This window comes from Dermacentor albipictus, chromosome 1 (assembly GCF_038994185.2).
Source record: "Dermacentor albipictus isolate Rhodes 1998 colony chromosome 1, USDA_Dalb.pri_finalv2, whole genome shotgun sequence".
Taxonomy (NCBI): domain Eukaryota; kingdom Metazoa; phylum Arthropoda; class Arachnida; order Ixodida; family Ixodidae; genus Dermacentor; species Dermacentor albipictus.
The window spans coordinates 522,925,668-522,940,060 of NC_091821.1; the positions used below are offsets into that span (position 1 = coordinate 522,925,668).

Below are 14,393 nucleotides of genomic sequence, written 5' to 3' on the forward strand. Positions count from 1 at the left end.
GCTAAGCTGCACCGCTGAAACGAACTGTAAGGTGCGGCACCGCCTGAACTGGTTCAAGTGGTGCAGCTGAATCGAACAGACCCTAAGGTTCTTGCAATTCGGTGCCGTGTTTTTCATTGAAATAATTCGCTGCTGTCAGCAATGGCACCGACTACGCCTCTGTAATCCTTGCAATTGGCGTCGAAGCTCAGAAAGCACGGCGCGTTGCATAATTCCGGTTCCAGAAAGGCAGCTTCGCCTCAACACTATATGTTTACGCAGTGAAGCATATGTGAAGTAGTGCAGTGAAGCTTAGCAAGCGTGAAAGGAGGCAATTGTCACGGGACACAGTACGTATTCTGTTATCATACACGCTCGCACCCGCCGTCTCCTGTAACAGTGCGAGCACCGATATGCCTAATAAGTGTACTGGCAGGCTCGCGGACCTTTTTCGGACGTGCCTGTGGCGGTTTGAGCCCTTAAGGGCAGTAAAAGACGTGCATAAAATTTTTTTGCACTGCCCGATTTTTCGGAAGCTTTAGTGGCCCCTAGGGAGTCTGAAAAATCGGACGTTGACTGTAAAACTGACCAAAAAGATGCTTCAAATGGTTCGTGGGATGAATGCGCGGCAGAACGAGGATGAAAGCTGAAAAGACCATTGCATTGAGGAATGATCGGGAAAGGAACTGTGCTGCCTCTTCTTTGAAGGAGCTTGAGCTCAAAAAGGAAAGTGTTGGCTGACGTCGAGATGCAGATGACCCTCATCCAAACAAAAGTGAACTCTTTAAAGCAGTGAAACGCAACATTGAGGCATTGTGTGTGTGCTGAGAGTATGTCAGGACAGTTGAGGTTGACTTTTTAGCTGCTGAGCTTGCTATCAGTAGTTAGAAATAGCTCATTTTCGAAAATATTTGCTTCTGTATGCATCTCTTTTAATTCGTATTTGAAAATGTTCAACTCGATCTGCAATGGGCCTTACCATAGTTTTTTTAAGGTGTTTTTATTCGCTGTGCATTTTACTAACCTTCCCTTCAGTTTTCTACTTTGTATAAAATAAACATTACTTCTTACTATCCAATCTGCATTAAGTTGTTTATTTTTTAACATGCTTACTGGAGAGTCACAGTACCGGGCAACATGGTGTCAGCCCATCTTTACATGAAACAAAATACTGTGTCACTCAAGGAATCTTGCAAAGGCACTCAGGGAAAACCTGGAAAACTCAAGGAATTTGAAAATGTCAACTAGGTAGACACCCTGAATAGTGCACCAGTGACGTCAATCTCTGTATCCTCTTCATTGCAAGTGCAGACGAACAGCAGCACAGGCGTTCGCTGGTGTGAGCTTCGTCGCGGCATTCTCTTTTTTTTTTTGCATGGTGAAGCCAGGAGCGAACATTGTTTAACTGCGCGAACAAATGGACCACAAAGACAGCATGGGACATGGACGGGCGCAGTCTATTTACACAACAGTGAGATGAGGTTTATTGACGAGCGTAGGTAGTTCGCGTTTTGCTTAAACAAGGTTTTACTTTTCTTTTATCTTGCCTTTATTCGCGCACGCGCAGTGGTGTATGTCGGGGGTGTACTTATATGTGGTCGTTGTGGAATAAACATTAGTTGCAAGTCTGCACCCGTCCATGTCCCATGCTGTCTTTGTGGTCCGTTTGTTCGCGCAGTTAAACAATGTTCGCTAATATCTACCAACTCGCCCGACAACAAGTTCTTCTAAACTACATGTGAAGCCAGGAATCGATGCAAAATGTGCTCTATTCCGTTCCCAACCTTGTGGCGATGCCGCAGTTTGGATAATCACGTTTGCCAATAGCAGCAGATAAAGAAAGGCTTTATAAATCAAAATGAAGAAGACTCGCAATTCTCATAGCATTGGTGCCCATGCAGCAGGGAAGCAGGTGGCATTTTCTAATAAGATGGGGAGGTCGATCGATGTCACTGACACGCTATTTAATTTTTGTTCGGGTTCGGGGCGGACCACAGCCAAAATACTGCATGCTGTAGTACCTACGACGATTTTTGTGAAGTTGTTGTTGGGCAGCATACGATTCTCAGGCTTCAATTTTGCAAATGCGGAATTGCCTCTAAAATTGCTAATTCAAACTATATTGAAACATTTCTTTACTTGTGAGCCATATCTTCTACGATGCTGCATCTGTATTGGCTGCGAAGCCTTACAGTCTGACAGCAGATGTGCCAATGCACTTATCACAAGTTATCAGTGCAGCACCTTGTGGTATTAGGTGTAGAAAATAAAACACCATGTACACTGCTACATTCGTGATGTCCGGTAGCAAAAGTGAAGGTGGAGGGTGGGAGGTGACACAATACCTGTGGGCCCCGGGTGCCAGACGACAGTTATGCCACTGATTGCACACATTGCAGGACTAAATAGTCTAGGCCTTGGCCATGATCCAACTTGTGATTGTTGGAAAGTTGTTCGATTAATGTGGAATCAAATGCGCACTCCGTTGTATGGAGGATGACATGTTATGCTTCATAGACAGAGATTAAATATTGTCTGAGAGGGGCAATGATTGCCAGCATTGGAGGCATGCTACATTTTCCTTGCTAAAAAAATTTATTTATTTATTTACTCTCAGATCCTTTAGGCCATTACAGAGGAAGGACCATGTATGCCAAAAATATTCTTATACAAACTATATGCACATATACAATACTAGCAATAACGATTTTAAATGAAGCATGGTCAGGATAGTTGGCAATGGGTGCAGGGAGTTGGTTGCAGTCAGAAGGCAGGCATGTGTATGAATGAATCGGCACATACATTTCTGTGACAACTGTACTTAGACCTTGAGGTGGTGATCATTATGGGAACAGAACTATGAAGGAGTGCAAAAAAGATAACTTCTTATATCTGCAATATACGAGAAAAAAGGAGGTTAACCGAGGGGCCCGATTTTTATTAGTAGTCATGTCATAAGAAGCCAACAAACACTGACACCAAGGACAACATAGGGGAAATTACTTGTGCTTAATAAATGAAATAATGAAACTATAAATTAATGGAAATGAAAGTGGATGAAAAAACAACTTGCCGCACGTGCGGAATAATCCCACAACCTTCGCAACGAGTTCTATACTCGTTAAAACGCTCGCTCAGATCCGCATCAATAGATACTAAACGCTTAGCATACGTGTCACTAGTTCGCTCTATACTGGAATATGGAATAGTCTGTTGCTTTCCCTTCCTTAAGCAGTGCATAGCAAAATTGGAGAGCGTACAAAGGAAAGCGATTAGATTTATTTTTAATAAGTATTGCCGTCTTGACTCCCCCACAGAACTATTAAGGCGAGCTGAACTTTCCACTATACAAAATCGAGCTCGACTACTTCGTCTTAAGTTTCTTTTCCTTCTCCTTAATGGTAGCACGAAAATCAATACGAGTGACTACTTGCTACAGACAGATACACGTAGTTCTTGAACGAAACACACCAAGCACTTAACAGAATACAGATTTTACAATGACATATTTAGGTACTCATTTTTTCCACATGCAATCCGTGAATGGAACATGTTGCCCGATGACGTTGTCACCTGTACATCACTCGAAACTTTTATCGCCAAGTTATCAAACTATGTTCTGTAGCTACGACCTGCACACAGGTGCGCTGCGTCGTACAATGGCATTCTCATTCACTTAGCAGTGTCTTGTATTCTGCCGGGACATAAACACCTGCTGAATCTTGTCTTTTGCGCATTGCACATAAAAAAAAAAATTATTTTCTTTCCTTGTTCTTCTGTGTGCTAAACCTTCCATCATGGCGTTAACTACCATTTTTCCCCGCTCCTGTTATAAAAATTGTGTAATAATTATACAGTGCATATGTACTGCCTTGTACACCCAAACTTATCTATGTCTGCGCCTATACTTGAACTGTGTTCTCTTGAAGATGTATCTTACCCCTTTCCTGCAACAGCCTCATATGTGAGGCTAGCAGTATGTTCAAATAAATAAATAAATAAATAAATAAATAAAATTTCGCGTGCGATGCTCTACCAATTGAGCTACCGCGGCGCAGTTTCCCCATTCACTTTCTTGGGTATTTATGTTTCCTTGTAGAACCCTGGGAACGTTGGGCAGCACCACCAGTCGCAGACCGTGGCGGCGGATGTGGAACATCCTTTCTGCAATAGAGAAATATATTTAGTGAAACAGACAGACACAATTGGGAATGTTTTCTTCTGTGTGCTTTGTTAGGGAAATCAAGGAAACTATTACAGTGAAACCTCGTTAAACTGTAGTTGGCCAGAGCTCGGAAAAAACACATACTGAACGGTAATACTGCTTAACTGAAATAGCAGAAGACTGCCCACTTACCTGTCAAAAACAGAACTCAGAGAGAGTGCAGTGAAAGGGGAAAAAGACATGCAGTATTTATTCACTTCGCGCTACAAAAGTGTTATTTTCATTCGATGCCACGGCAATCCAGCAGCGATGACAGCGGCCTCAAACCTACTGAAGCTGCTAGCCAGGTTTTCAGCCAACCCCTTCTTCTCGGCAAACACTTGCATGGTAGAATCCTCATTGGCATTGCATATTCTCCGTGCATGGGCAAGGTCACGCTGCAGAAATCACGAGGCGTCTTTTTCATTGCAGGTTGCTGTTCTCATCGAAACGATTGCATTCTTGAAGATGAAGTAATGCACAGCTTCTGCCACTGTCAGGCCCTCATCCCCAGTGCTGTCGCTTTCCGTGTTTTCCTCATCACTGTCATTAGGCAACACCTCGGCAATAGAGGCGACGATGGGTAAAAGTCAGACCTCGTAGCTGACATCTCTTCACGGTCGCAGCAGTGCAGCCGAGCAACTTTTTGCATTCCAAATGCCACACACTGTAGTCAACGGTAGATCCCTGTCGCGTGCCAGCACCGACTTTCTTGTGCCACATTCAATAGCATGAAAAATGTCAAATATTTCTTCTATGCTGAGCACCCAAGGACTCACGGACCGCTGGCTTTGAAAAGAGCACTCGGAGCCAAAAGATGACGATCAAGTGTATAGTGCCCTGTATCTGCCGACATGCCCTGTATCTGTAAAAGCCGAAGCCGCCTCTGCTCCCTCGTTGCTGCAGCTGGTCATCTGCAGTCCACGTGCTCTGACATCAGCGCACGTGGACTTCTGGATCAAGTTTGGCGGGCACTATCGTTCTTCCTTTCCTCTACCGCGCAACTGAATCACTGCCGACAGCGCCGCCACAGGAGCTCTTAAAGGACTGGCCTGGCCGCCTTTAGTGGACACGGGGGAGCGGCAGCCATGTGCTCGGGAACCATTTCTGCCTTTTTGTGCAGGTTAGTAGTACATCCTTGTACTATAAGCGAACGAGCAATGTTTGTTTGCTGCTCCTCCCGTGTCCACAAGCTTTACGAGAATCTTTATGTGTGTGTTTGTCGCGAAAAGCTTATGTGTGGCGACATGGAGTCCAATCCTGGGCCCCCTAAGTTGGATCCTAACTGTAAGCCTAATAATGATGACGTGCTTTCTGCTATTGCTGCTCTTTCCTCGAAGTTTGATTCGCGGCATAAAGAAATAATGGATGCTCTTGATAAACTTAGAAATAACCAAAGAGCGCTTGCATAGAAGGTGTCCGATTTAACTGTTCGAGTAGCCGCAGTTGAAGTGCCTGTTGAACTAATAGAAGGCGGTCAGTTGAGCACTGACATGCCACGCATTGTTTTTGATGCAGTGAACAAAGAACAGGCCACACTGCAGTCCCGCCTTGATCTTGAAGACCGTTCGAGGTGGGAAAATCTAATATATTATGGAATCGCCGACACCACTTTGGAAAATTGGACAGAGTCGGAAACACAGGTGCGCAATTTTCTTTCCCGCCAGCTGAACTTGAATATCCAGGGGGGACAGATCTCCTGGACATATAGATAGGGCAATTTCGTCACAAACAAATCACGGCCAATTATAGTGAAATTCCATCTTCAAAGTTAAAGGATAGCAGTCTTTCCCAAAGAGCAAACCTTAAGGGTACCGGTGTATCATTAGGTGAAGATTTCAATTCAATTCAAATTCTTTATTGCTGCCTTGTACAAATACACACAGCGGAGGCGCAGAAAAAGCTGTCAGAAACAGCTTGACAAAGCCGCAGCCCCCTTTCGCTTGGCAGTGGCTTCACAGCAAGGCTTTGAAAACAAAGGTAATTGCAGTCTAATAACGCTTATACATAATGAACAAATACAAAAGAAAACATAACAAAATATACAATATTTAGACAATATTCACCACAAAGAAAAACAGAACCTACATGGTAACATATATACTACACAAAGCACTGTTTGACGCACTGAAAAGATCAAAATTATCATGTACATAAGCATTTAAGAGGGAAAGAAGAGTGAATTGTAGGCATTCTCTACCGGAATTTATTCGAGGGGTTGGTACTACCCAATTCTCCATATGTCTTGTCTTGTACGTCGCTTCTCGGGTACGTAAGTCAGCAAGGTAACGTATGTGGTTTACGTTTCTCCGTGTTTCCAGTTTAAACTGAACACTTAAGCGGTATTTGTACAAGTTGTGGATCTTCAGCACACTACTTTGCAGAAAGAGATCCGCGCTCGGTGAGCCCCAGGGGACATTGTGAACATGACGAAGGAACTACTTCTGCAAAATGTAGATGTGGCTGTGCCCCATACTAAATGGCAATAGTTTAAATAGGAGTAAAAAAGTGAATTGTAGAGGAGTAATTTGACTGGCCTTGGAAGAATGTATCCGAGCCGGCCTACGATCCCAGTTATTTGAGCCAGTTTTGTTGTGATATGGTCCACGTGATTTTCCCAAGACATACAGGAGGAGCAAACTACTCCGAGACATTTAAATTGCTCAACCACATCTATACGTTGTGAATTCAGCTTAATCTCGAGGGGCGAGGGAACGGGCTTACTTTTAGGGCGGAATATGACAGCTTATGTCTTCATTTATACGCATGCACTTGGATTCAGACCATTTTTGTAATTAGTTCATAGTGTCATTGCATTCTCGAACAAGAAGATCTAAATAATTTCCAGCAAGAAAGATGCTAGTGTCATCAGCGTAGATAACAAATTTAGCAGTAGAGTTAATGTTGGAGATATCATTAAGGTACATATTAAATAGTAACGGTCCCAATATACTGCCCTGTGGGACGCCAGAAGTAACAGATTTTAGTTCAGATTTCATATTGTCTATGCAGACAGCCTGTTTTCTATGTGATAAATATGATTTAAGAAGCGTTTGAGCCTGTTCCCGAAAGCCATAACACTCTAAGTTATTTAGAAGTATAGTGTGGCTCACTAAGTCAAACGCCTTCGAAAAGTCCACGAAGACACCAATAACGAAGGCTTTCTTTTCAAACTGTTAGTATGTATTCCTTTTGTTCGAGTAGCACTAATTCGGCAGATTTATTTTTACAGAACCCAAATTGATTCGGTGACAGAAGATCATGCTTATTAATCAAATTAGACAACCTAGTATATAGAACTTTCTCAAAAATTTTCAGAAGATTGGGCATATAGATGTTGGTTGATGATTTCCTAAATCATTGCAGTCTCCTTTCTTATACAGAACTGTTACTTTGGCTACTTGCATTTTATGAGGAAATGTGCTGGTAGCTAAGCATAAGTTAAATATATCTGCAATAACAGGCGCAATGACTCCTACAACATGCTTCACAGGCCTTACTTGAATGCCGTCAATGTCATAGCTACGGCTGGTATTAAGGTTTTGTATTACTGGTAGAACTTCTGTTGTAACCGGGTCCAGAAATATAGTTTCATTATTGTAAGAATTAATATATTTATTAGAATCACGTGGCGGGTTGCTATGAGCTAAGGTTATAAAAAGGCATGTGCTAGCTCCTTCCCCAAGTATATCTTTATTATCTAGCTTTAGCGTACTTGGGCCAGCTTGTCGTTGTTCATGTCTCAGTAGAAAATTTAATCTTGACCACGGCAAATCATGTCGACCATTTTTAGCTTTAAGTAATGTAGAGTAGTATTCCGCGCGTGCCTGGCGTGGGTATTTTGTTAACCTATTCCTGTATTTTCTAAACATCCGGAGGTCATCTGTTGAACATGAACTTAAATATATTTTCTAAAGCTTGTCTTTCATTTTAATTTCTTGGCGCAACTCTGAAGTTACCTAAGGTTTGCGAGTATTATGTTTTGATCCACCCACTTTTAATGGGAAGCAGGAATGGTAGAGCTGCTTGAAAACTTCGAGAAACTCATTGTAAGCCTCGTTCGCGTCACTAGCAATGCCAGTGTTATCCCACTGGACTTGTGCCAGTGAGTTGCGAATGGAATTCAGGGCATCATTAGTTAAACACTAGTACTTTGCTTTTTCCTGTCGGTACTTTAACGCTCCAGTCTTATTTATGCTCATGAATACTGGAAGGTGGTCACTGATTGCGCATGATATTACGCCTGTTTCAGCTATTGGTTGGGAGGAGTTCGTAATCAGCAGATCGAGAAGAGACGCACTTTCTGGTGTGACCCTTGTTGGTACTGTAACAAGGTTAACATATCCGTTCGAAGACAAAACCGTGTTAAAGTCTCTTGTAGTAACACTATCCTTCAACAAGTCAATATTAAAATCCCCTCCAGCTATTAGTGTGTATTTGCCATCTGTTATAAATGAAAGAAAATCATCATAAAATTCGAAGAACCTAACCATATTTCCCTTGGGAGGATGATAGCAAACCGCAAACACGAATCTGCCAGTACAGACTGATATAATTTCAAAATCATCAGTAATTAGAAAGTACGAGTCCAGCTTGTCGCACTCAATGCCATTAGACACCAGTAAAGCAACGCCTCCCCCGCGGTGGCTGGAGCGGTTCAAGTAATAAGTTTTACAGTTAGTCATCGTAAAAATATCTGAATCATTGGTGCTCCAAGTTTCACTGAGCATTAACAAAGAAAAAGTAAATGAAAATTCGCCAAAAAACTCTTCTAAACACATTGTCTTGTTCTTTACAGAGCGTGCATTTAGGTGAATAGCGTTAAGGGGAGATGCGGGTCGAAAATCGCGGTTTTTTTCGAAAATTATCCATTTTTTGTTTTTACTTGTTTTGTCAAGTTTAGTACCTCTACTTTTATGAAAATAAATATCAAAGCTGAATTTAAATGGGAAATAGATTAAAAATGCATTGAAAGAGCACAAGGTGGCTATTAAAAAACCGAAAGTACGCTGTCTTCGAGCGTCTCGCCGCCGCCATGACGCGGTTCCTCGCTGTTGCGGATCGCGTGAGGAGATCAGCCAAGCCTCATTCTCTGAATCGCCACGGTTGCCTGGGCGTCTACAGCGCTAGAAATAATAAAAAAAAGCATGTTATTGCCGCGTTTTCCGAGCGCTGCGACTGGTTTTTAAATCACGTGGTACGAATCGGGAAACGCCATTGGCCATCATGCGCGTACATGTGGCGAAGCCTACTTGCTGGGTCCATGTTTCGTCAAGGTGCGCTTCAGGGTGACGATCGTTCGGCAACTATATCTTCGTCAGGGACGAAGCGAGACCAAGCAAGCGCAGTCATCATGGAGTGAAACACCGTGCGGTGCACAAATATCGAGGTCGCCGGCGGAAATCTAAGGCATAGGCTCGTCCAGCGACAACTCGATCCACGGCCGCTACGGCGGTTAGGCCTAGCGCAAGCGGCGCCGATCCCGCCCGTGTTACGGATGCCTCCGGCGAGTTTGAAGCGGCCTTAGAATACGCGAGTGCGTCGGAAAAGAAGATTGGACATTTCTAAGATGAGCAAAGAGCGCGTGATGGGGTGTCATCATTCATTACTGATTTGACAGCGCTCGACATTCTTGTGAGCGGCGCGATTTGCCCAACATGCCAGCGCTCAGAACTTCGTGTCCGGGAACCGGCCAAGCGCAAAGGACTCGTTTCGTTCCTGGAGCTACACTGCGAGAACTGTGCGTGCCCCAAAAGTGTTCTTTCCGCAACTTATTCATCGCGGCGAGTTGCGGCGTGCAGGGACACCAGCAAAGGTGCGCGCCGAGACTATGACAGCGGGAGCTCGCGTGAAAGCTTCGCCGTCAACGTCAAAGCTGCTGTGGCGGCCCGTTCGATGTATGAGCAGCTAGTGCGGTTTTCATCAGTGATTGGACTCGCAAGGGCCGTGAGGGAGAGACATACGCGACAGGAAGTTTCTAGTGGCAGTCATGAACAATTTTCTTCTTTTATGTCAAAATTTGATTGGAATTCAAGCCCTCTTTTGTAAATAAACATGCAATTATAACTTCAAATGCGTTTTTCTCAAAATGAAATTTTGGGTAATTTTTTGGGTTTGCCCCTCATGTTTTTGGCACTTCTGGTGCTTGGATTTGAATGAAATTTTGCACACATTTTCTCTGAAGTGTGAGGAGTGCCATTATCTCTCTGAAACATAAATATTGGTCAAATATTTACAAAAAAAAATTAAAATTTCCACATGGTGGTGTCATGAAAATGTAGACTTGCCAGGTTCAAATTTTTCACGTCATTAGCATATTTTGTATGCACATTATAATGAGTTTTTGGCACTCTACAGTTTATATGGATCAAAATGAGCCATCAGTGATCTGTGATTATGGAAGTTAAGTGTGACAAAAAGGGGGGCTAAAAAGGTGCAATTTTGCACATTGGCATCGAATAGAACAAAAACTATGCAACTTACAGTGAAACTAATTGCAGGTTTGAAATCAGCATAAGAAACTAAATTAATAGGTGGAGTTTCATAGCTCTAAGTCAAAAATTAAAGAAAAAGTGTCTTCGAGTAGCATCTCCCCTTAAGCAATGTCGGCGCGATACATGAAGTAGTGCGGTTCAGGTCAATCGGCAGATAACACATCTGCGGCATTTTGATTATTTTTCAAGAGGAACACAAAAGACAATATCAAACAATGCTACAATCGATTCAAGTCGCTCTTTCCCTTCACATGGGTGGCGCTTACACCCTCACTTTTACGAACGAAAACTTTTCCATTGATATACCAAGTAAACTTGTATCCTTTATCGTTGGCATGTTCTTTCGTTGCCTGGAGCAATTCTCTATTGCGGCGTGTTAGGTTTTCTTGCACGAAAATGGCTGGCTCGCTGTCCTTAAGGTTCTTTCTATTCTTGATCCATTTATCTCTTATTGCTTGCTTCGTAAAACGAACAATTGATGCCTGGCACCTTATCACGTTTAGCGGGAATGCGATGAACAGTTGCAATTTCTGATTCCATGAAGTGAGGCACCCGAAGTTTATCAGCCACATTATTTAATATAACTGTAAGATCCTCATTGGCTTCTTCTTTAATCCCATGCAGTTCCAAGTTCAGCTGCCTGCTTCTAAATTCAAGGTCATGTATTTCTTTTTCAAGTTGAGCTTGGGCGACCTGATTTAGGTCATCTTTCTTCTCAAGCTCTGATATGTTCTTTTTCATGACCTTTATATTGGCCTCTTGATGGCAGAACTTTTGCTCAATTTCATAGAACTTCGTTAATATGAAGTTAAGAGACTCTTCCATGCTTTCAATTTTTCCTGTCGGGGGCATCAGCTGTTCTAGTTTTTGGTTAATTGCCAGTTGGGCAAGTTTGATATCTGTTTCAGAGCCATTACTCTCTTTACTGCACATGTTGCTACTTCCAGCACTTCTGCATGATGGGCATTGCCACGTTTTTTTTGCAGCCTCGTTCTTTGATTTGAAGGATTTTTCAGTTAAACCAGCACATTTTTCAAAGTGACAGGCGTGCTCGCACTGGAAACATTTGACAAGTGGCTCATCCTCAGGGATGAGCAGGCTACATGTTTTACAAGAATCAGACATTGTTCCAAATGTACAAAGGTAATCGCACGATGCAGTTCAACAATACTAACGCAAAGCAAATGGCAGCAGCAGCAGTGAAACTACTATTAAAATAAATATTATGGAAACACAGTGCCACTAACCTGCAAAAAGAGCAGTTTTTTTTTTAGACATTGTTCACGGCTTGCTGCCAAGTGACTGGCCGCTGTATGTGCTCCGCTTTTCTTTGGTCGAGCTGCCTGGTTGCGCATGTGCGGACAAGACTGGGAAGCAATCCCTCGTCGCAAGGCCAGATAAAGGTGAAATTTGCAGCCACGGGCAGGTCCTCGCAAGGGCAGATCCACGTGAAATTTCGCAGCCAGTAGTCGACGCAACACTTCCGTTGCTCCGTCGGTAGGGCCTCGAAGCGGACGGCACTGCAAAAAGAGCAGTTCTTTTTTAGACGTTGTTCACGGCTCGCTGCCGCTGCTGCCGATGCAGGGCCATGTAGGGCTTTCTGCAGGGCCATGCGACAGTCGCGGAAACACTTAATTGAATTTGACAAAGCAAGCGGCCATTCTTACGCACTTTGCCATAACAGACTCACGAACAGAAAAACCTATGTGTACTGTGTAACTACAAACAGGGTTTGTGAATCCGGGCCTGTTTTTACTTCACATGTTCCAGCTAACGTATCAGTAAACTTGCCCACCGCCAGCTCATCCTAGCAACTATCGCGCTCTAATACTAACAACCTGTCGACTGTATTCACGAATATTAGAAGTATCCTTAATAAGTGAACCGATTTGTCATCCGTTGTCGATTCCTGTTCAGCAGACGTCATCTTCCTCACTGAAATGTGGCTATTGGCTAAAATAAAAGATAACGAAATCTTGGACTATGAGAAAGCCTATATTTGAATTAGTAAAGGCAAGGCGCAGAAGACCAGGACTGAAGAAGAACACAAACGACAAGCATATACGCATAGCATATACGACAAGCAAGAAAAGCCTATACTATTTATAAGTATGACCATGACATTCGCTTTGGAGGGGGCGTGTTGGTTGCTGTCAGTGACTCACTTGTTTCTTTGCCTGTTGCTACTGCGTCCCCTCTGGAATTAATTTGTGTACGTGTTCAAGTTGGCTATTGAGAATTTCTGTTCTGCGCATACTATCAGCCTCTCACTGCACCTGTGTCGTTTTGTAATGAATTACACAATGCACTTAACAGCGTAACCATTCGAATCCTCAGCCGGCCATTGTTTATCTTGGGCGATTTTAATTACCCTGCCATTATGTGGAGCGACCAGGCTACTACTCTTGAACATATTTCTTCTGAGTGCATTAATTTTCTGAGCCTCTGTAACAATTTTAACCTAACCCAACTTGTTCTTCAACCAACTAGAACCACTGTATCAGTCTCCAACAGTCTCAATCTTGTTTTGCCCAACACGCCTGACGCAGCTAGCCCTCTCACTTACCTTCCTGGTATAAGTGATCATTCTTTGATCCACTTTACAATCAAAGCTAGGATCTTATCCGCATTGCCATTACCAAGACCTTATCCGACAAAAAGCATAATATGGTTTGCCATTACCGTCGAGGAGACGTAACGTCGATAATAGCTGAAATGCAATCGTTCTTCCTTGATTTTATGTGCAATTTCTCTAGGTGCACAGTTGAGGAAAACTGGTGCCTCTACAAAAATAAACTGGGTTCTTTAGACCATCGCTTCATACCACAGTGAAAGATAATTTCTAGCCCACAGTTGCTCTGGTTTACTACTGCGCTAAAACGGCTTTCAAACAAAAAGAAACACCTTTTTCATCGTGCTAAGCGAACCAATAACCCCAATCATTGGGCTGCTTATTTCCAAGTAAACATGCAGTACAATAACAGCATCAAGCATGCCAAAGATTTGTTTTTCAGCACCGCTGAAAATGTTGCAAACTAAAATGTTGCAAACTAAACCGCTCAAGTTCTGGAACATTGTCAGTGGCTCGGAGAATCGTCCTATCCAACTTGCACACGATGATAATACTCCTCCACGGTGCTGCTCAGTGTTTAACGAGGTGTTCGTTTTTTTTTTCTGTAAAACCCCACCTGTTTCTTTTCCATGTTTTTACAACTGTAACTTTCCTCCTATGGATCCCATAATTATTGATGCTGTAGGCATTAGTAAACTCATTAGTAATCTTAAAATTTCATCTTCGTCTGGCTGTGATTCAATTACATCAAAAACATTGAAAATGATGGAAGTGTACTCCTCTGTTATTTTGTCCAACATTTTTGCTCAATATTTAGAGTGCTCCACAAGTCTCGATGATTGGAAGGCAGGGAAGGTGGTTCCTGTCCATAAGTCCAGTAATGTACATCTTCCCGATAATTACAGACCCATATTGCTTACAAGCATCCCATGTAAGCTTCTTGAGCATGTTGTTTATTCTCATTTAATCAAATTTCTAGAGGAAGATTGTTTCTTCACTAACTCCCAGCATGATTTCAGGAAAATGTTTTCCTGTGAAACGCAGCTACTATCTTTTACTAATGACCTCTTTATAAACAACGACATCAGCTTTGACACTGATTGCATATTCTTTGATTTTGCTAAAGCTTTTCATGGGGTGGCAC

At 42.8% G+C, this 14,393-nt stretch overlaps 1 protein-coding gene across 19 annotated transcripts in view; it reads left to right on the forward strand.

Annotated features, from left to right (window-relative positions):
* Positions 1-14,393, forward strand: part of LOC135908131 (tRNA-queuosine alpha-mannosyltransferase) — a 219,909-nt gene that overhangs the window by 119,182 nt on the left and 86,334 nt on the right. For 2 of the 19 annotated variants that reach the window (XR_010566216.1, XR_010566217.1), the window contains exon 5: positions 5,702-5,826. The exons of 15 other annotated variants lie outside the window; for them this stretch is intronic. Coding sequence is in view for 2 of the 4 variants with exons in the window: in XM_070532648.1 (XP_070388749.1) it covers positions 4,079-4,166 (88 nt within the window). In the remaining 2 variants the exon portion in view is untranslated. Of the gene's footprint in view, positions 1-4,078; positions 4,188-4,615; positions 5,643-5,701; positions 5,827-14,393 lie in introns of those variants that run through there. 2 more of the 19 variants (XM_070532649.1, XM_070532648.1) reach the window with 2 other exon arrangements.